Consider the following 22,807-nt stretch of genomic DNA (forward strand, 5'->3'; position numbering starts at 1 on the left):
AATCTCCAAAAGGCATCAAATGACAGATTAGACTTTCGTATAATTTGTCACAAAAAGTTAGATTTTATTTCCTTTGGAAAGCTGAGAACTGACAGCGTCATGGATTGTTCTGAATCATCGTCTGGAAAGACCAGGTTTTAAATGCCCCGACTCATATGACCTTGGCCCAACAATCAACACCATGGCTTCTTCTAAGCAGTTGTCTAGAAAACCTAAAAATAGTTAATGCTCACAAAGCTGGAGAAGGCTGTAAGAAGATAGCAAAGTGATTTCAGATGCCAATATCCTCTGTTTGGAATGTAATTAAGAAATGACAGTTATCAGGCACATCGGAAGTTAAAGCAACATCTGGAAGTCCAAACCCACGTTTGACTGTACGATCCATCCAGAAAGACCCGGCAGACACTAGAGTTGTGGTACACCATTCCACTATAAAGAGATACTCGTATAGATATGATCTTCATGGAAGAGTCATCAGAAGAAAACCTCTTCTACGTCCTCACCACAAAAATCAGCATTTGAAGTTTGCAAATGAACATATACATATAGACAAGCCTGATGCGTTGTGTGAACACGTTATTTTTGGCCGGAATGAGCAAAGGTTCGTTTGGAGAAGAAAAGGCACAGAATTTAATGAAAAGGTATTGCAACTTACAAACAAACTTTTGCAGACGCCATTTCTTTTGTTTTCTGTTATTTTGAAAGTGTAAATGATGGAAATAAAATCTAACTTTTTGTGACATTACACAAATGTCTAATCTGTCACTTGATGCATTTTGGAGATTTTTCCATCTTTTTTTTGCTTCTTTATGCATATTAATACAAATTTTTACCTGGGGTGCCCAACTTTAGAGCCCCACTGTACATGCTGGACACTAGCTTTACCTACTCTTACTTAATATACTGTACTATACTATACTATAATATAATGTCTCAATTGTACTCACTCTTACCCCTGGGTTTCAATTTCAATTTTATAGTATCAATTGAGTTGCATTGTTTTTAAGGAAGTCATCTCTTCTACTTACATCATTACCAAACCTTTTACACAGTAGTTTGATACTTCTAAACTTCTCTTTAAACCTCCCCTATGTCAGACCAGAAGATTTTTAACAGTTCTATAAAAATGCTGCAGAGTTCTCTACTCACTACTTGGCTTGTCTCACTCTTCTCCAAAGTTTGTAATATGTGTCAGGCCCGTTTTTGAGCCATTTAATAAACAAAAGCAATCCATATACAGCTGTCAGAATGCAATAGCCAAGATTGCATTCAGTCTATGGAGAAAAGTGGCTGGACGGCCAATAATACAGTAAGATTACATTTATCAGAAAGAAGTAATTGATTATTATGTCTTTTGTACCATTTTCAGACATAATACCATAAAGTATTGCCTGATAGCAAATTAAAATGTGTCTATGGATTTTTTTTTTCTCAAAGTTATTGTCTGTCTGACCATAATTCCAGATGGCAGTTTGATTGCTCTCAATTTTGCCTTTCTTTTAATTCAATCTCATTCCATCACAGACGGGAGAAACGAGCCTGGTCATCTAAAATTGTGATTATTTTCAATAATGCGATTGTGCCATCTGGAAGCGCTGCTGTCCTGCGGGGATGGTGGAGGTTAAGCTCAGGTCAGAGGGTCAACTGCACCACATTTTCCCCCTTTATAGTTCATGATGAAGAGACCTAGATTACAGGCTGCTCTCTTTTGTTGGTCAGAGAAAACAAAGATTTTCTGGAAAGTTAAAGACCCTTTTTTACCTCACATTCAGCTAAACAATTTGTAATAAATAAGCAAGAACATTTTTAGTATATAGTGAGCTGTATATATATATATATATATATATACTACCGTTCAAAAGTTTGGGGTCACTTACAAATTTCCATTTCACTCCCATATAGACAGGATACCAGCTGATCTGGGTGGGTGGCTGATCTTTAATGCAATATCTACATTTCCCATTATCAGCAACCATTCATCCAATGTTCCAAATGCTCATTTTGTTTACTTATCTGATATTATTTAAAAAAACTAACTAAGAAAACATTAAACAACCCTTTTTCAATTATGTAAGCACATAATGTAATCTGGAAACTGCTGCCCTGGTTAAAAAAACAAGGCAACTGATCTCAGCTGGGATTCTGTCTATAATGGAGTCCAATGGAAATTTGTGAGTGACCCCAAACTTTTGACCGGTAGTGTACTGTACAGGCCAAAAGTTTAGACACACCTTCTAATTCAATGTGTTTCCTTTATTTTGATGACTATTTACGTTGTAGATCACTGAAGGCATCAAAACTATGAATGAACACATGTGGAATTATGTACTTAACAAAAAAGTGTGAAATAACTAAAAACATCTTGTACATGTCTTATATTCTAGTTTCTTTAAAGTAGCCACCCTTTGCTCTGATTACTTCTTTGAACACTCTTGGCATTCTCTTGATAAGCTTCAAGAGATAGTCACCTGAAATGGTTTCCCAACTGTCTTGAAGGAGTTCCCGGAATGCTCAGCACTTGTTGGCCCTTTTGGCTTCTCTCTACGGTCCTGCTGACCCCAAACCATCTCAATTGGGTTCAGGTCCGGTGACTGTGGAGGCGCACCACTCCATCACTCTCCTTCTTGATCAGCCTGGAGGTGTGTTTGGGGTCATTGTCCTGTTGAAAATAAATGATGGTCCAACTCGCTGCAGGATGCTGTGGTAGCCATGCTGGTTGAGTATGCCTTCAATTTTGAATAAATCCCCAACAGTGTCACCAGCATAGCACCCCCACACCATCAGACCTCCTCCTCCATGCTTCCCGGTGGGAACCAGTCATGTAGAATACATCCGGTCACCTTTTCTCCGTCGCACAAGACACGGCGGTTGGAACCAAAGATCTCAAACTTGGACTCATCAGGCCAAAGCCCAGATTTAGACCAGTGTAATGTCCGTTCCTTGTGTTTCTTAGCCCAAACACATCTCTTCTGCTTGTTGCCTCTCCTTAGCAGTGGTTTCAAAGCTGCTATCTGACCATGAAAGCCTTATTTGCGCAGTCTGCTCTTAACAAATGTTCCAGAGATGTGTCTGCTGCTAGAACTCTGTGTGGTATTCATCTGGTCTTTAACTAACCTGCTGTCAATTTGGGATTTCTTCAGCTGGTGATTCAGATGAACTTGTCCTCAGCAGCAGAGGTGACTCTTGGTCTTCCTCTCCTGGGGCGGTCCTCATGTGAGCCAGTTTTGCAGCACTTGATGTTTTTTGTGACTGTACTTGGGGACACATTCAAAGTTTTCGCAATTTTCCTGACCAACCGACCTTCATTTCTTAAAGTAATGATGGTCACTCGTTTCTCTTTACTTAACTGATTGTTTCTCTTCCTAATATGAATTCTAACAGTTGTCCAATAGGGCTGTCGGCTGTGTATCAACCTGACTTTGTCACACCACAACTGATGGTCCCAACCTCATTAATATGTCAATAAATTCCACTAATTAACCCTGACAAGGCCCACCTGTGAAGTGAAAACCATTTCAGCTGACTACCTCATGAAGCTTATTGAGAACACCAAGGATTTGCAGCGCTATCAAAAAAGCAAAGGGTGGCTACTTTGATGAATCTAAAATACTGTATAAGAGTTATTTCACACTTTTTTGTTAAGTACATAATGCCATATGTGTTCATTCATAGTTTTGATGCCTTCAGTGAGAATCTACAATGTAAATAGTCATGAAAATAAAGGCAACACACTGAATGAGATGGTGTGTCCAAACCTTCGGCCTGTATATACTGTATATATGAAAGAGGTATGCACGAAATGAAAGAGGGTGCTCATAGTGTCGAAAGCAGTGTAGTAGTGTAGTAGTAGTGTCTGCCAACCTTGGAGTCCTGTGAACCTTTTTTGCTTCTTCTGGCTCATTGTTAAGAATTGTATGGCCTGAAAACATGAATTGATGTAGGTTTGAGTCAATGTATCAGAAAGCTTGTTTTCGTGTTTCTGTGCCCCCTAGTGACCAATAATCGTTTAATGCAGCTTTAAAATGAAAGGAGCCAATGGAGTGTGCATGTGAAAGCATTTAGAAAATCCAATATCATTGTTCTATTGAACTGTCCAAAATGACTTTACTTTACTAAAGAATTACTTCAAACTGAAAGATTGAAACACAGTCCGGCACTGTGGGCAACTGAATAAACACTTTTGGTTTGGTCAGCTTTGTTAAATCTGGAGTGTCCCTGCAGTCGTGACAGCATCCTACACCCTGCACCCTATAGCTTAGAGTCCCGCTCCAGCTTTCACTGACCCCCTTGGGAGCTATCCATTCATGAAGCACTTTATCGCCACACAGATGACAGAAAACACTTCAACGTAACCCACTAGTATGACCTGGCCTGTATGTCTTATTTTTCCATTTCATGTCTGCAGTCGTCTTTGAACAAGACGTTATAGAATGTGCATGGATTGTATCTCCCGTGCAATCAGAATGATGTTACCTTGAATCCACTGTAAATTACATATTGTGGCTCCAGATAGTTTTACTTCAGTAGTTTTTCCAGATTACAGTGCACTGCACAGCACTCTGAAGCCAAGGTGGGGGACAGGAATTCACTTTTTTTTCAGCTGGAGAAGAGGCGGAGAATGGAGCACTCAGTCTGAATGTCAGAATGAAACAGCAGCAGTGGTGGCTGCTCATCGTGATGGGCCCCAGTAAAAGATTTTCAAACTGCCACCCCCCAATGGCAGACATAAAGCTGCACACAGATTTTGAACCCCAGCACACATTGTTTGGAAGCTAATAGCAATGCTGCTTTTAGATAATATTGAACTGGTTATTACTGGATTTCCTTAAACTTCATCTCTAATTGGATAAACTTGCCTGTAAAAACTGTCCAACCATTATACTGGGCCACCTTCAGCTATTTTCAAAATGTAAGATTTAAATAAAAAATTAAACAATGTCTACTTGTTAGTTTAATCTGCTCCAGCTGATCTTTTTAAGGCTGTTAATATTCATTATCTTATATTCTGCAATTTTTTCTCACTTATTTACCCATAATCACTTCGTCTATAAGATAACATTAAATGGCCATTTTTAAGCCCAACTTAATGTGATTAAAATTGTGTCTTTTATCTGACCAGAACTCCAGATCCCAAATATATTCATTTTACCATCTCAAGTGACAGAAGAAAAGAAAACTCTCACTTTTTAAAAGCTGGAACCACAGAATGTTCAGACATTTCTGCTTGAAAAACTGCTCAAATAATGCCAATTAAATGTGTGTTGATTAACAAATCAATTCATTGACTAATCATTTAAGCTCTTTTGGGATTTTCTCTAAACCATTTAAATGTTAATGCTGGCGCTATTCTATATTGTTCCTGTTCTTCTTTTTCTCAACAAATCCCAATGAAGTAATGCTACTAACAAGTATTTTCTGTGTAGCCAAAGTGTGTTTCTTGGCCCTCTCTGCTCCACTATTATCAAAAAGCAACAAAAAAACACAAATGAGTTGCAGTGTTGCTTCATTACAACAAACATGGGTAATTTATTTTGAGTCAATTCTACTTACCCACTAGTGCACCAAATGTGTATTATTCTGCAGCCAAAAATACTCACCAACAAATGCATTATTTACTCCTGTGTGAGATAACGACAGCGCCCAGCTTTTTTAGGATTGTGTTGAGCCTGTGTAACAAAATGAAACTATGCATCTGTGACGTGTTTTTAAAGATTTTTGTGTTCAGTAGTAACAAAAGGGACTTTGGGCTGAATGATGCTGATCTGGTGGGAACGTCTTTAAGTATTGGCAGATGGACTAGTAACTCAGCGTTGGTTTTAGTCTTTTCCTTGGACGTGTTGATAACAAAAATGTAGCCGTATCCTTCAAAGGTCCAATGGCATGGAAATTTCCCTTTATGAGGTTTTTTACCATTAATGTGCATTCCCCCAGCCTCCACCTTGCCCCACCTCTCTCCTCCTCAAAAGCTATGGAGTCAGAAATGGCACATACTGGGGAAAGCTCATTGTGGCTCTAGTTGCTGAAATTCTTCACCAAGGCTGAATTTTGGGAAAGAGACTTCAGAAACAGTATTAGGGGATCACTAAGGTCTATATAAAAGAGACTTCAGATACAGTACTAGGGGACCACTAAGGTCTATATAAAAGAGACTTCAGATACAGTATTAGGGGACCACTAAGGTCTATATAAAAGAGACTTCAGATACAGTACTAGGGGACCACTACGGTCTATATAAAAGAGACTTCAGATACAGTATTAGGGGACCACTAAGGTCTTTATAAAAGAAACTTCAGATACAGTATTAGGGGACAACTAAGGTCCATATAAAAGAGACTTCAGATACAGTATTAGGGGACAACTAAGGCCTATATAAAAGAGACTTCAGCGACAGTATTAGGGGGCCACTAAGGTCTTTATAAAAGAGACTTCAGATCCAGTTTAGGGGACCACTAAGGTCTATATAAAAGCATCCTAAGAGCACCATGTTGTAGGACCTTTAACAATCTCCCTTGTGTTGTGTTGTTGCTTAGCTCCTTATTTATTGTATGTACTATATGCTAAAATAAAAATTACTCATTTGTACCTGGTATAGGCACATTGTATGCCAGTCTTGTAAAACCCAGATGGCCTGTGAGGTTACAACATCAGCACAAACGAGGTAAAAACAAGACAAACTTATGCAAGTGTAATGAATCAGTAATGTGTTGAATGAATTAGCAAGATGACATTCAGTTCAACAGACAGCCCTCTAAGTGGCCACAGGCTTCTTTCTCCATCATGATGAGACTTGCCACATTTCATATCGCTTCATATTTTACCCACTCTATCAGTTTCACACTCACTGGGCCAACTGCAAATGACTAATCACTAATAAACAATGTGTTATTGTTTAATAAGCGATGTGAATTAATATTACAAATGATTATGAAATAAATCAATAAAAAATGTAATGTTCTTTCTAGTAATTTAGACATTATAGTATATTATTTCATTTAATGTAGGAAAATGCAAAATGTCCTTTTTACAGGGATGTGGGGTGGGGTTGGGGGTTGTGATTCCCAAGCGAGTGCAGTTTTGCCAGGATGTAGAGTGTCAATAACACTGGGTATTAATTGTGATAATATCAGTATATAATATAATCTCGTGCTACACATAAGATTAGCATGCTAACTGCTGAACATGTGACTTTTTTATCTGATAGTAACACTGCAAATTGAGATGTCTGCCATCTTGTCACTTGGTTGGAATAATCACATTGTACATAAAACAGTGCAAATCTCCTCTTACAACTCTGAGGGGAAATGTTTAATGTGCCAACAAGCTAAGACAAACATGAAAATATAATTGTGACTGCAAAGCAAGTTGTTCAATAATGCAACATTTCTTGTTACATTTCACCATCAAAGATGTCTTATCTTCCTCTATTCGACTTGTGTGGAACAGTGTTTACATATTTATTCTCATCATCATACCACAATACTATGAAACAGAGAGTTTTTTTTTTAGGTGTTTCCTATCTTCTTGAGTGGTAGATACTCTGCAATTTGCACCACTGACTGCCAAGCTTGCTTCCCTGGTGTGTGGGAATGTCCAATCTAACATGATTTGGCTAGTTGGAGTGAAACACTTACACAACTCTAATCATCTGACATTGTAGTTTAAGTGCCCTGAATAATCTGCTTTATATTACAGTGTCCTTGCTATGTGTACCCAGATTGAGACCTACAGTATGTAGCACATTCCCAACAATCTCATTAGACCAAATACATTTGGCAATCGCAGTGGTGTCAGTTATAATGCCGGTGGCTGCTGGTGCAGGAGCAAAAAAAGTAAGGGTGTGTGTCTTTTTATGTTGCTGGAAGGATTTTAGATGTAAGCAGTAGCTATGAATACAGTTTGAGCGTGCCTAGATGAAATTAATCCATGCAGTATTGCACCAACAAAGGGAGGAAGTATGTTTGTAGCTAGTTTTTTTTCTTCTTCTTCTGCAATCCCTTCATGTAATGAGGCATTCTATGCTGATAAAATGTATTCAGATAAATACAAATTATGAAGAAGGCATGTGGCCAACGCTATAATTACTCTATGAGTGGTAGAGCAGCATGCTCATTGCGGAATTTACTGTTTTTCCTAAAGCATTCCAGAGGAAATGCAAACGGAGATGTTTTTTTGACAGCTGATATTCAATCATTGGGTTTGTCATCTCTGGCTGGTTCTTCTCTTAGGTGGCAGCATAGGGTTGTTGTAATTCCAGCCAGATAAAATGATCGTCTGCCAGTGGGAGGCTTAATTCTACTTGATTCCCCAGCAGAGGCTCGTCTCTCCGCAGCCTCCCTAAACCATGGCTGGCGTGGCACCCTTGCTGGTGCAAAAACTAGCCACATGTCGGCTCATTTCTACTGATTAAGCCAGCCATTCAACCTCACCGAAGAACATTTCCCCCTCAGTTCACAATTTTTACAGTTAAAAAAACACCTGTCATAATATACTGGCTTTTTGCTCGTGGGTTGATGGAAAGAGATGATTAACAGATAACTTGAGTTGGAAGAGTTGAAAAGAGACAAGGAGAATACTTAAATGAAAAGGACCCAGTAGGCAAGGTTAATGTTTCTTGCACAAGGCAAGAGTGCTTTTGCTCTTGGCAAAGGCATTAATAACTGCACTGAAAAATGGTGTCTGCATTACTTAATAGCACAGTCTGACACAATGCTGTCACATTTTATAATTTCACAGCATATGTAATATGTTTGGAACACAGTATGTATTGATTTATTTGTAAGGTACCATCTCTGTGGGCAGGAGATAATAAGGAGTGATAGCAACAAATCAACACTGCTGTGTGGCAGTAGGAGGTACAGGCTTTACTGGATGTGTCCGAATGTCTTGGTCTATTTTTATCTTGAGCACACTCAGGCATATTCTTTTACACTTTGGCAGAATGGACTAATCTTATCTAATTTAATCTAATCTAAGATAACGGAGGAACGAGTTTCTTGTTAGTCACTTGATTTGGGAGATAGTACATTCTGGGAAATATCAGGCCTCTTCACACACTTGAATCACAGTATTTGTGAGGGATTTTGCTGTGACAATAAATTGGATCATAATGAAACGTAAACAGCACTGCAGTACTGCTTTGGATAAAAACATATTAATCATGAATCAATGAAAAATGCTGTTTTTGAAACCCCAGAAAATGAATCCCAGATAAATAATTCCAAAGGCAATAAAAAGGCTATAGAATATTTGACTAGAAAGTCGAGAGAGTGAAATATAACCTTCATTGTTTTGTCACTGGATAACATTCATCAATGAGTTTGTTAATATATTGTTGTGTTTAACATATAAGCCATAGCACAATATCAGGCAAGAATCACTCAACTTCCTCTTTTTTCCAGTCTACAGTATGAACGCATTTCTCAGTTTGCATTGCTTTTTAACATGGACATACAGTACATTTTGTACACATTTTTCAATGGCACTGAGACTGGGAGTTGTTTGTGTGGCCAGGTTGGTTCATTGGTAGTTCAGGCGCACATGTACTGAGAGGTTTATGCCTCATAGCAGAGGTCCAGGGTTAGAATCCGACCTGTGATGATTTCCTGCATGTCTCCCCCCCTCTCTCTCCGCTGCGCTGTCAAAAATGAAAGGCGGCATAGCCCCAAAAAATAATCTTAGAAAAGAAATAAGACTATGATTTGTTTGTGACAGTGCACGGCCACATTCATTGAGTGTGATGGTAAACTTGTAAATTATTCAGGACTAAGGCTTTGTGTAGTAAATAGTTCCAGGCTTAGGATTCCAATAAGTAAGGGGCTCACAAGAAATTAATCAGAATGCTAAATTCTCCTTTTCATTTTTGGTCTCCGGTGTAGATGCATCAGCTTTTGTGAAGTCTAGAAATATATTATGGATTTCTTGAGTCAATTTTCTGTCAATTCAGCACTAAAAACTATATTGTATTGATAGCTTGAACTCACTACAGCAACATCCATTATGTTCTCCCTGCTAATTAATGTGGTTCCTGAATATTTTTCTCTCTGTTTTTTATCTTTTTGCAGAGAACACGAACAGCAGATGAACTATGAATGCTGAACACAATGATTTCTTCCCTCCAGCGCCAGACAATGAGAGGTCATAGGCTGAAGGGGGCGCTGTCCAACCCCCTCTTTGTGCTGCTTTTGGCCCTCCAGATCCTGGTGGTGGCTGGACTGGTTCGCGCTCAGACCTGTCCTTCTGTCTGCTCATGCAGCAACCAGTTTAGCAAAGTAATATGCACCCGACGCAGTCTGCGGGACGTCCCAGATGGCATTTCCACCAACACTCGCTACCTGAACCTCCAGGACAACCTCATCCAGGTCATCAAGGTGGACAGTTTCAAACATCTGCGCCATCTGGAAATCCTGCAGCTGAGCAAGAACCACATCCGCAGCATTGAAATTGGCGCCTTTAATGGACTGGCCAGTCTCAACACCTTGGAGCTCTTTGATAATCGGCTCACAACAATCCCCAATGGAGCATTTGAGTACTTGTCTAAGCTGAAGGAATTGTGGCTACGGAACAACCCCATCGAAAGTATACCATCTTATGCCTTCAACCGGGTCCCCTCGCTTCGAAGGCTGGATCTAGGTGAGCTCAAACGTCTCTCCTACATTTCGGATGGAGCCTTCAAGGACTTGAGCAATCTGCGCTACCTGAACCTGGGTATGTGCAACCTCAAGGAGATCCCCAACATCTTACCTTTGGTCAGACTTGAAGAGCTAGAAATGTCAGGAAACCAGCTCTCGGTTGTCAAGCCCAGCTCCTTTTTAGGTTTAGTGAACCTCCAAAAGCTGTGGATGATGCATGCCCAGATCCAAACAATTGAGAGGAATTCCTTTGATGATCTTCAGTCACTGGTTGAGCTCAACCTGGCTCACAACAACCTTACCTTTTTACCACATGACCTCTTCACACCATTGCATCGCCTGGAGCGGGTCCACCTCCATCACAACCCTTGGAACTGTAACTGTGATATCTTGTGGCTCAGCTGGTGGCTGAAGGAGGCAGTACCCGCCAACACTAGCTGCTGTGCCCGTTGCCATTCTCCTGCAGTCTTTAAAGGTCGCTACATTGGGGAATTGGACCACAGCTACTTCCAGTGTGATGTTCCTGTCATTGTGGAGCCACCCAGTGACTTGAATGTGACAGAAGGCATGGGTGCAGAGCTTAAATGTCGTACCAGCTCGCTGACATCCATCAGCTGGCTTACACCAAATGGTTCTTTGGTGACACATGGGGCTTACAAGGTGCGTTTGTCTGTACTTAATGATGGGACACTGAACTTCACTAGCGTCACAATGCAGGACACTGGGACTTACACCTGTATGGTAAGCAATACAGCAGGCAACATTTCTGCCTCTGCTGTGCTTAATGTCACTTCTGTGGAAAACAGTGGAGTGACCTATTTTACCACAGTCACCGTGGAGACCATTGAGACTCCGGGGGATGATAGCCAAACGCCGCTTCCCCCATTTGGCTGGGTCTCATCCTCTACAACAAAAGGGACTCCTGTTTCAACCCGGACCACAGAGCGGACTTATACAATTCCAGTTCTTGATCTGGATGGAGAGGGAGCCCTCAATGGCCTAGATGAGGTTATGAAAACCACCAAGATTATCATAGGCTGCTTTGTGGCCATCACACTTATGGCTGCTGTTCTGCTGGTTATTTTCTACAAGATGAGGAAGCAGCATAACCAGCAGGATCCTGATGGCCCTGCCTCCTCCATGGAGGTCATTACAGTTGAAGAAGAGCTTGCAGGTGTCGCTGCCATGGAGAGACACCTAACCCTGCCCCCTCTGGAGCACTACAACCACTACAACACCTACAAGAACACTTACCACCATGCTCCTATGCTCAGTACCATACACAGCTCAACCACACAGGAACCTTTACTGATTCAAGCCTGCTCAAAAGACAATGTACAAGAGACCCAAATCTGATCTCGAATTTAAATAAACATACAGTATCAACGTTTCATACGTGGCATTCAATGGACCAAAACGTGAAGATAAAAGAAGTCAAAATGACACTGACTTGACAGAGTTGACGTCGATAAATCAGCATTTGGCAAATGGACAACATATGATACTTTAACAAGTGTCTTTACAAAAACAAAGATTATTTATTAAAAGTATGTCTAGTGGCTAAATGATGAAAAACAATTTGTGATAGCTTTCTAGCTCGGTTTATTTCTCTGTCTCTCTCTCTCTCTCTGTGTAACACTGCACAAAGGGAAAGAATGGTTTTCTTGAAGTGAATGTGTAAGGTATAACATGCAGTTCATTGGAAACCACTGACATTGGCCTTAAACTAAACTTAATGCAATGCCAATTACTTTAATATTTGGATTTTACCTGATAATAATGTGTTTTGTTGAGGGGCATTGCTTTAGTATTTATACACATTTATTTACTAGTTGTTCAGCATACCATGTCTAATTTAGAGGAGCTTTATGAAGACAAAAGAAAAAATGGGTTTATTTTCATTGCCATCATATTCTAACTGTCACTCATCACAAAATGAGATCTCTTAATAACACAGCTCTGGGCGATATCACAGTGAAGCCAGCATGCCTGAGGAGCAAAGCAGTCAAAAAGAGCAGCTGTGCATTTCCCCTGTGGCTCCTAAACAACAGCCATACATCCTTCACTTTAATTAAGATTAAGTTCTTGCTCCCACTCCTCCTCCTACCTTTTCTTCACACTTCAACCTTTACTACTTTTCTCCTACCCCTCCTCTCCTCTTCTTCCATGTCTGAGTTCTCCATCTTCCCTGTCAATCCTCTCTCTGCTCTCTCCCCACTATCATTTCCTCCATGTCCTTTTGCTTCTTTGATTGTCTCTCTGTCACTTATCTCAGGCACGTTTCTCACCCCTCTCCATGTCTCATTTGTCACGCTTTATCTGCCGGCATGTGCTGCACGACGGCAGAATATTGCTTGGGAAAATGAAGGGGAGCATAAGGATGCTGTCTGTAGCATCCCTGTTAACCCAGTAATGATCTACGTCCACTCAGTGTCCCGTTACCTTGCCATCACCCCAGGGTCACACGAGCTCAGGCGCTGATAGTCCATCTGTTATACACATAAAGAGGCAAATGAGGCTGCTTTGTAATGTAGTGTGACCCTGTCAGACGAACGCAGACGGGACTAACATAGTCAGTGAAGCAGCTAGGAACCTGCAACAAAATAAGGGGGAGATGGGTTAGATCTCATTAATCTGTATCAGCAATTCATTTGGAGACTAACAGAGGAAAGCTGATAACAAAACAGCGTGAGACTTTTCCACTATCGGTGTGCCAAACATCTAAAACAGGGTGGAGGCCTTTGATATTGAAGCGACCCCTGCTCGTTCTCATTTTTGTCACGGAAAAACACACACACTTTGATGTTGCATCATTTATAGGCCATCAAAACACTGTCTCTCCTCTAGTCTGTTTACGCTTTGATTTTTCATTTAGTCTTTCAAAGAGGAAGGCTTAAGGAAGAGGGAGGTAGGGATGAAAAGTGAAGAACAGTTGGTGGGGAGGCGGGAGCCAGAGCCACAACAGTCACGAGGGGTCTTCAAACAGATATATTTCAGATATGAAGGGAGTGGAGTGAAAAAATATAAGGACTAAGGAGGCAAAACTAGCCATCACACTGTCGCCATGGAAACAGTGACCTTGTGCAGAAAGTAAGAAGAGGTAGATATGGTTGTTGCTTTGGTCCCTGTGCAACAAGCATATTTTAATTTCCCACAGGCGATTTCACAAATGCACCAGATTATCGACCAATTTGGCAAAAGGGAGTCTGTATTTACAAATGGTTTGGATGGGATTTGGACCTGCACATGACAATTTCCGTTATTTTTAATGAAATATCACTGCATGATGTGAAAATTTCAACATAATTTTCCAGTAGCTCTACTCGCCTTATCAATTTTCCTCTCAGTCAAGACAGCTTCCACAGCTTATAGCCGAGTAAAGCACTGTCAATCAAACCAATGCATATGCTTCTTATCAGTCAGTCTCCTAAATGTATTCTTTTATCCAATACAATAATGGTGGAATGGTGGCATCAAAACATACATTTAAAGACCGGTCGTGTCTGTTGAGGTGGTAGAGACATTTTAAATTGTAAGTGGAGAAGGAACAATTGAAAGCTATTCATGCCTTTCATTGAGTGTGAATGACGAGAATAGTACCGTAAATGGTGACGTCATAGAGTGAACCATTCTTTCCCTTTCCACTCTTTTCTTTTTCAATGCTCAATTCCTTTTCAACGCTTTTGGTGGCTTAATGATTCAATGTTGATGCTGGCTACAGTAAAAAAAATTAAAAAAAGTTTGAGTTTTTTTAATATATATACAGTATATATGTGGATGAGGGTTGTGAGTTATCCAGAATGAATGGAATATCTCTGTATTGGTATTTCCCTGAACAGGACGGCTTTAGGTGGAGAGATATTTGAATGCCAGAGTGAAATTACAGTAAGGCTGACCTGCAGAATGTTGGACTTGAAATACCAGCAGAGTGAGCTTGACTTTTGTGCAAAACCCCAAGCCAAGGTGATCATATTCGTGTGTGTTATTCTGCCAACTGTCTATGTATAGGGAGGGTTACTGTATGTGTGAATATTCTCTCTCATTTTTGGAGAGAATAATCATCAAATGGTTAAATTTCTACAAAAAAAAATATTTTCAAAAACACAACGCAAAGAAAAGATCTTCTGATCATAATTTTACATGTGCTTCAATTGTTCAAAAAAATCTAAAAAGCAAAACAAAAACAAGAAAAAAAAACAAGAGACTGTGCTTGTAAGGAGTCCAACTAATTTCTCTGAGGATGATGTTCAATTATTGATACCTGAGATTGTAGTTCATACTGTACATGAATACAAATAAAAATCGAAATTCTTTTTTTCCAAGAGATTTCATAGTATGTATTATTCACAGATAAGTTGTCACCACTTTCCCTTCTTTGTCCCATTTGCACATGAACACGTGTACAGAAATATTCAAAGAAAAAGGATTACTAAGCAGCTCCAAGAACGCTGAACTGTGAAGAATGTGCTTTGAAGAAATGTGCTGTAGCTTATTTTATGAGGTCAGAGGAGGGAAGTGGATCTCTCTCAAAAGAAAAGGAAGTAATCTTTCTGTATTATAAATGGGAATTCCGATTCTTTTAAATAATTTGAATAACTCCATCTATCTGACAGAATCATTTGATTCATACGGGCAAACCTGAGAATTTCATGACCAATAGCACAATTCCTGCTCTGTACGCTGAATCAATACTATGAACAAAGAACCTCACAAAAACTTGGATCCACTGCCTCAGTCCTAAAAATACAAGCCTATGCTACTGCGGCGTCAGGATTATATCTCATATCTCGCGAGCGTGATAAACATATCCACGAGCAAATTACAAAATTTAACATGCACAGATCTTGCTCTTTGTGCACCACTTCAACAAAGGAGAGTTGTACAGGCAGCTGCGAACGTGAAACAAAACAGAGGGAAAGGGAAAGAATGCACCTGCGCGTATAAAACATGAGCAGCACGGAGCTGCCACGCGCAGACTAGTGTCTGCTGTGCAGAGTTGTACCGAAGCAAGGTTTTTCTGTCTTTATCAACAATGTAGCTCAAGAAAGCACAGTAAATAAGGAATGTATGAGTGTCTCGATGACAGTGAAGTTTAGGCAACAAAGTCTGAGAACAAGATTGTGCTTTGGATTTAAAAAAATCCCCGGAAAGTGTTTCCTCGGTTTGTTTTCGCCGAGAAATGAACTCCACTCCCCGGTTTGAATGCACCATTTTTCATGTTGTGCTATTTCATTCTGAAGTTATTTTTTTATTGAATATTGAAGTGCATAAATGAAGTGTTTTGGCATGGCTGGGCGAGTGGCACTATATCCATGGTTTTTAAAGAGGGATTTAATTCTTGCATGTTTTGTTTTGTTGTGCCCCCCCCCTTTTCTTTCTTCTTCTACAAATCACACCCTGGCTGTGAGCCTGGCCAGCCAGTCCAACTATTACAGGAACAGAATAAATGATTCATGACGGGTGTATGATGTACCGTTAACATTCCTGTGTGATCACGTTCTACTAACAACTTAAACATACCAAATCTAAATATAATTTGATAAACTCTAAATTTATGTCATGGATTAATCAGACTGGCTGGCCAGGCAAAACATTAGCCATTAGAGAAAAGGGTATGGTACATTGCGTACGTCTGCAAGGATTTACAGACATTACAGCGCCACATATATCCCAACAGCAGAACAGAGGGGAGACTTACATTCCTTTATTTACAGTGCTGCCCAGTGCTACATCTGTAATGAAAGACAGAAAGCCTGTCTTTGCTTTTTTTTTTAAAGTAGTAAGTAAAATAATGATTAAGCTCGTGTTTAAAATCAAAGCTCTTCTCCCTTTAAACCTACAGCAAAAAAATTGAATTTTAGCAACTTATGAACTCAGAAGTCTCAAATAAATCCAACAATAAAACCAATTAACATTCCAAGTCACTTTCAGCAGGAAAACACAAATGAAAAACTGCTCACTCTCCTTTTTGAGGAAATTATGAGCCCAAACCCGGGTCATTAGACCTGATGTTTTAAAGGACTCGTGAGATATCTGAAACAATCTGGCCTGGTTGCACAATTATTAAAGACTGTGGTACAAATGGGGGAGACATGCTCAGGTCAATGCAGGACATAATGGCCCAGTCCCAAAGTGAGCCCTGAGGACAAAATTCTAAAGACTCAGAGACTTAATTGATCCCCGGTGTAAAGTGAGTGAATGTGTGAGGCCACATGGGCTCTGATAGGTATAATTGGTATTGGGACAGCACTTCCCGAGATCACATGTTACCTTTGCGACGTTTAATAACAAAGTTCTTGCTGACAGTTGTCGGTTTGGGAATTTTCCTTTTAAGTTGGTTAATTTCCACACGGCCAAGGCCCACTAGACGGCTGCCTGATTTCAAATGTTATCAAACTCTTTGTTTCCATGTGGACAACAGGTCCGATCCGTTCTGTTGCCGTTACGCTTTGAACTGTGGGTAATTCCCTTCGATTAAGTCTGCGTCGATGCAGACTCACAGAAAGGGCTTGGTAAGTGTGTACGCTAACCCTCACGCCCTTTGAAATTCGACAATGGGACAACGCGAAGGCCTTAGGATTTTCACGAGAACGAGCACCAAATCTCGTGAGTCCGGACTTTGGGACTGGGCCACTGTACACCCGTGAGCTACGGGAGAAGCTGGAGAATCATAGTTGAGCAGAACTCACAGGGTTTTGCTGCTGTTATTCTGACTCAGGGATCATTTTACAAAGTCTACAGACTACCATGTTGTTCTTGGCTTTAAAGGAGAAGTCCGCTCAATTTCATCATGTAGCTCTGTTTTTTCTTAAATGTGTATTGCTGTCAGTAGCAAGACAAATGAAACCAATCGGTGCTGTCTACACCCGGTTATCCTTTTGCTAGAGTTAGCACCCAACATGCTTAAACAGGGCACACTCTAAACATGTTTTTAGCCTCTACACATCCTCTAAATGTCATTACCAGTGTCTACTGCACATCTGTTTATTTCCTGTTTTACGACAAAGTCCACACTTGTCGATTGACACAACTTTTATGCCTTTTCTGTCACATCTACTGCACTTGGAAGGAATAACTGCACATGGCTAGGCACTGTTAAAAACACATTTAAAACGTATCCTGTTTAAGCCTGTTGGGTGCTAGCAGGAAGATAACAGGGTGTAGGTAGCCCCAATTGGTTTCATTTGTCTCACTACTGACAGTACTACACATTTAAAAAAAACAGAGCTACATGTTGAAATTGACCAGAATTCTCCTTTAAGAGGACAATACTCACACACCTTAGAAGATCGAGTGCGAGCCTTTTTCTCAACATGTTGTTGCGAGGAATCCATACTTGCGCTGTTGCTGTAGGCAGCCATGTCATTTTTAGACACAAATTATTTGTGTCAATGCATTTACATAATCGATGATGTCAACTATGTCGACAACTGAAGATAATCCCTGCCAGGTCCAGATTTGTTGCAGAACGGCTGCGGCCATGACTGACAGCTGAAGTCACAAGGACCCATGAGATCTCGCGAATTCATGTAGAATAGAACCACAAAAACATCAGTATGTTTCCATCCAGAGGAGTAGAGAGGAAACAACTCTGTGCTTTTTTTTTTAAGGTGTAGCGTAAGGAAATATTATCTGCCTTCAGAACGCTCTATTTAATTTTTGAAAGTTAACCGGATGTTTTATCTTGTTTCTGTGCTGTCCTGCACTATCTGCTGTGTGCTGAATTGTTGCGGAGCTCTACGGCGTCCAACTTGGCGAGCAGATTTTACCTGCGAGGGTGTGTATGCTATCTCGCAGACACTCATGAGCGCGTGCTGGCTGCTCTGTGCGTGTGGTTAGTTCTATACGCGCAGGTGCCCTTTATTCCCTGTCCTTATGTTTTGTTTTACGCTCGCATTTGCTTGTACAACTCTCCATCGTGCATGTGTGAAATAATAAATTAAATAATTTGCTTGTGAGGATGTTGTATTGGGCTCCTGAAACGTGACAAAATCCTGACACAATACACTACCCACACTTCAGTGAAGAGACTGCTATTTATTATGACATCCTCACTACCCAAATAGCACAAAATGGCTCCCAGTCACAATTGCCTTTGGGATTGCTCCATTTTATCCACAAAGTACTTGATGGCTGCCCAGCAAAATATTGGGAGGCAATAGGTGGCGGCTTTACTCAGACACTTAATGGTAGGTGTGTTCAGTCTGAAATGCTAGAATGTCTATTCCAACAAAAGGATCATTAGTTCATTCTGATTACAATTTACTCAGGAGATGACACACTCGGCCTTAATGAAATCAGGCCGGATCCAATTCAGCAAAAATGAACAGTAATGTCATTAATTTACAGGCAGTCATTGTATATCTACTGTATTAGGGAAATGGAAGTATTTTCACAAGCAGTGAATCGTTTATTTTTTATGTTTAGAATTGAATGGGAACATTTTTCCACACTCAGTACTTATTTCAGTGTTAATGCGTCATACTTGGATCCAGCTCTGCCTCCAGAAAAGGCAAGTCCCAGTACTTGTGAGTGTAATCTGACAAGGAGTAGAAAAGAAGAAAATAAAGAGGCCAGGCTGTTCCTCTGTGGCTGGGAGGCTGTGTGTGATGCATCCGGTAGCTGGTGTGAAGCACTGGTCATCCTAAACTGAACAATCAGCTGCACAGACTGCACTGAGAAAAAAAGAGAATCTGGGAAACAAACAGTATGGCCATTTGTTTCAATGACATTCTGAGATCTGAGATCCCCCCCCCCATAAAAGACTGTTGTTTATCAGCAGATAGTCACGTCTTACGTGTTGGAGGTTCTTGGGACACATTCATGCACAAGTGCCAGCAAAGCACAGAGCAGCCTGTAGTTGATGTTTTCAACCAAAACAGGGACATCCAGACAAAGATTCACACAAAGCTAAACCACACAAGTGGCTGCATCAGTACAAGTAAACAAATTATTTTAAAATATGAGAAAAGTCCACTTAAGGCTCATTAAATACCAAGGACCTGCAAGGTGGTTTACAAAAAGCCAGAAAAAACCCTGAGCTATCAGCAACTTTAGAAGAAGTTCATTGAAAGGAAGCCTGCTTTTCCATTGCAGAGTTGGTGTTAAAGACGCCTGACCCTGTGTGCACATTGTCACCCATTAACAGTTAAAACAAGTTATAATATCCGTGACTATGGAGGAGGAAGCAACTTCAAAACAGAACATTTCAATTTTTTTTAGATAGAAGCAATAACTACTAACAATTATTTTCTGCAGCAACAATTTGACTACTGGTTAATACTGGCTTTTTTAACACTGAAAGTTATTTGGTTCTTACCAAGATTTACAAAAAACATTTAGAATTAGAAGTGTTAGATAATTTATCTTGTTTTAAGAGTTAATTTCTTATTTTAAGTGTAACTTAAACTATAATCTAATATCAGGCAAGCTTGTCAAGTGAAATTATCTTGCTGCATGGACAGTTAATTTCACTTGTTTTGAGCACCTTTTCCCTCAGATTTAGGGTTTTTATCTTGATTTTAGAAACCCTTTTTTTGCAGTGAGGGGTTATCCATCATGACAAAGGCCAGTTTCTAATTACTTCCAAACTGTTTGAACAACTGTTAGCAAAGAAGTTTAATTTTGTTTTTCCTGATGCAATTGCTTGAAGCATAACGCTCGCCAAAGTGCAACTTAGGATCTGTTCGTGAATGTACCCGAGTCAAACTTAGTTTAAAAGCATATTTAGGACAGGGGCGCCAATTTTATAAGATTTGTCCATATTCCTGGTTTTCAGTCAAATGGCCTTTTGAATGGGAGAGCTAGGGGCACTTTTACGCTAGTCTCAAAACAGTTATTTATAAGACTCTAAGAAGGCTCGACACAACATGAAACTTTGCTGAAAATATCACCAGGGGCTCTACACATTAACTCAGTATTGACATTGTGTTCACAGGGTGAACAACTCACTAAGCAGCTGTTGGCGCTATCCACCATTTTCCCAGTTAAAAATAGGCAATCGCCCCAATAAGAATAAACGGATTACATAGGACCATCTTTTTTAATAAACTCTGTATACACAAACAATGTTCTCAATGCTCGTACTTCATGCGTAGAGCCCCTGGTGATACTTTGAACCGGTTACCTCCAGGATTTGTACTTAGGTAGGCTAGCGGTGGGTGGGTGTTACAAAGTTATGACGGGCATGGTTAGGAGAAGGGTATGCTGGACTTATCTAACTGTGGGAGATACGGTAAATAAGCTAAAGTACCAAAAACTTGGCCTGTTCCTTTACATCTGGTACTCTGTGCTTTGTCAGGTTATCAAGCCCCATTAGCAGAAAACACAGGCGTGTTGTAAGAAAGGGGGAAATTTGTCATTTTATATATCTAGGAGTGCTTTACACAAGCCAAAATATATACATGTTAATTTTTGCTGCTGCTTACTCTTTTGTTAAAATATATTTTATTAAAACCAATATGATACCCCCACCAGTTTAGTGCAAATGTCCTCTTTAAGAAAAGCTTCTGGTTCTAAGAGGACAGGTTAAATGGACCACCACCAGCACGCTGTGAAACAGATGGTATCCCACTTGACTGCTGTTGTCTATAATCAAGAGTCTAATAACACCTGTTATACATAACACAGGCAGAGAGAGAGAGAAAAAAGGGTTTGCCAACCAGTAGCATGCACAAACTGAAAAGGTGCAGGGTAGAAAAATCCTGTTGATAGTTTAGTAATGGAGTATTCTACAGATTTAATTGATAAATCAAATAATACTTTTGCTTTATAATAAAACAGTAAATATACAAAAGGTTTCCTTTTTTATTGCCTAAATTGCAAACAATACCAGGGACAGATGTGTTGGTTCAGTTCTGACCCAGAGCATAGAGATTAACACACAGGACTGGAAATTCAGTTTTAAAGGAATCTTAAATGAACAGATAGAAGGGATGAGTACCAATGATGGAAGAGTCAGGGCAGGGAAGCTCCGGGGCTGCTCCGAGGCTCAAGCTGGGCCGACAGTGAAGAATCCAGGCTGGACGGGGGACACATGGCAAGCAAACAGAGGTGAGTACACTTAAGCACATACAGAGGAATCCCACAAGCAACAACGAAACAGGATGGTGTGCACTGGAAGCACAGCAGAGAAGGCAGCCGGTCTAGAGCGGAATATAGATGGAGAACACAAGGTAAGTAGGAGTGCCAAGTACACAGGACACTCCAGAATGACAAGGACACTGAGCCAAGTTACCACATGGATCGTTGTAACAAACTGGCGCTGAAGAGACGACAGCCTGGGTATTAGTACTGCTGAGGTGAATCATGGAATGTGCTGCAGCTGTGCATGTATCAGAGCAGGGATGAATGGTCCCGCCCCTTGACCTAGTTCCTCTAAACACGCCCCTTGATACTTCCAGGTGGAGACAGAAACAGCACAGACAGAAACACAGGGGAAAAGGGGAGAGAACACATAAACCGGGCGGGGAAGAACAGCTCACCCATAACAGCATTGGCCACAAAGTCCCTTATACTGTAAGCAATAGTACATTTTTGGAGGCCCAAATATTCATCTTTCTCTCCCCCTTCCCCTTCTTGCCTCTGGCTCTTTACACTGGATATGCAAACAAGCCTTTCACTAAGCCCAGGTAAATGGGACTGTACAGAGTTCACAGCAGGGCTATTCAACTACACTGTTCAAGGGGGACACATTTTAAGGAGGCTAATACTGACTGAGGAGAAAGCATAAAGAAATTGACATTTTCACAACCTTACTTCCACTAGTTTTACAATACTTTTTGGAATTCATAGTCAATAACCTGTATATATATAGTATGTGTATATATACATATAAACGTATACGTAATTTAAGTTAAAAAAGCAGAAATTATGAATTATTTTGTCTAATAGTTAAGATCAGTGGAATGACCAGATGAGTTTAGTCGGGAATGAAAGTGATCAATTGTATTTGCAAAGAGCGTTGTATGGATCCGATCCATTTTCTGTGGTGATTTGGTTAAAAAGAAACCCATATTTAGGAAACAGACATTATTTTAAAGGGAATAAATTTGACACAAGGACAACAGGAGGGTTAATTCAATTCAATTGTATTTATAGTATCAATTCATAACAAGAGTTATCTCAAGACACTTTATAGATAGAGAAGGTCTGGACCACACTCCAGAATTTACAACGAC

General features: G+C 40.2%; 1 protein-coding gene and 1 long non-coding RNA gene across 2 annotated transcripts in view; one reads left to right on the top strand and one right to left on the bottom strand.

Moving 5' to 3' along the window:
• The window catches only part of lrrc4cb (leucine rich repeat containing 4C, genome duplicate b), a 44,484-nt gene extending 29,684 nt beyond the window's left edge, over positions 1-14,800 (top strand). Inside the window, exon 2 of the mRNA XM_034874429.1 lies at positions 10,062-14,800. Within this exon, the coding sequence (XP_034730320.1) occupies positions 10,089-11,984 (1,896 nt within the window). The 5' untranslated portion in view covers positions 10,062-10,088 and the 3' untranslated portion in view covers positions 11,985-14,800. The remainder of the gene's footprint in view (positions 1-10,061) is intronic.
• On the bottom strand, positions 9,735-22,348 carry LOC117946364. Its single transcript, XR_004657018.1, has 3 exons — positions 22,284-22,348; positions 10,923-10,930; positions 9,735-9,744 (listed from the first exon to the last, which is right to left on the bottom strand). It is a non-coding gene; the product is annotated as an uncharacterized LOC117946364 (long non-coding RNA).
• Between the last annotated feature and the right edge of the window lie 459 nt (positions 22,349-22,807).

The sequence above is a fragment of the Etheostoma cragini genome, chromosome 1 (assembly GCF_013103735.1).
Source record: "Etheostoma cragini isolate CJK2018 chromosome 1, CSU_Ecrag_1.0, whole genome shotgun sequence".
NCBI lineage: Eukaryota > Metazoa > Chordata > Actinopteri > Perciformes > Percidae > Etheostoma > Etheostoma cragini.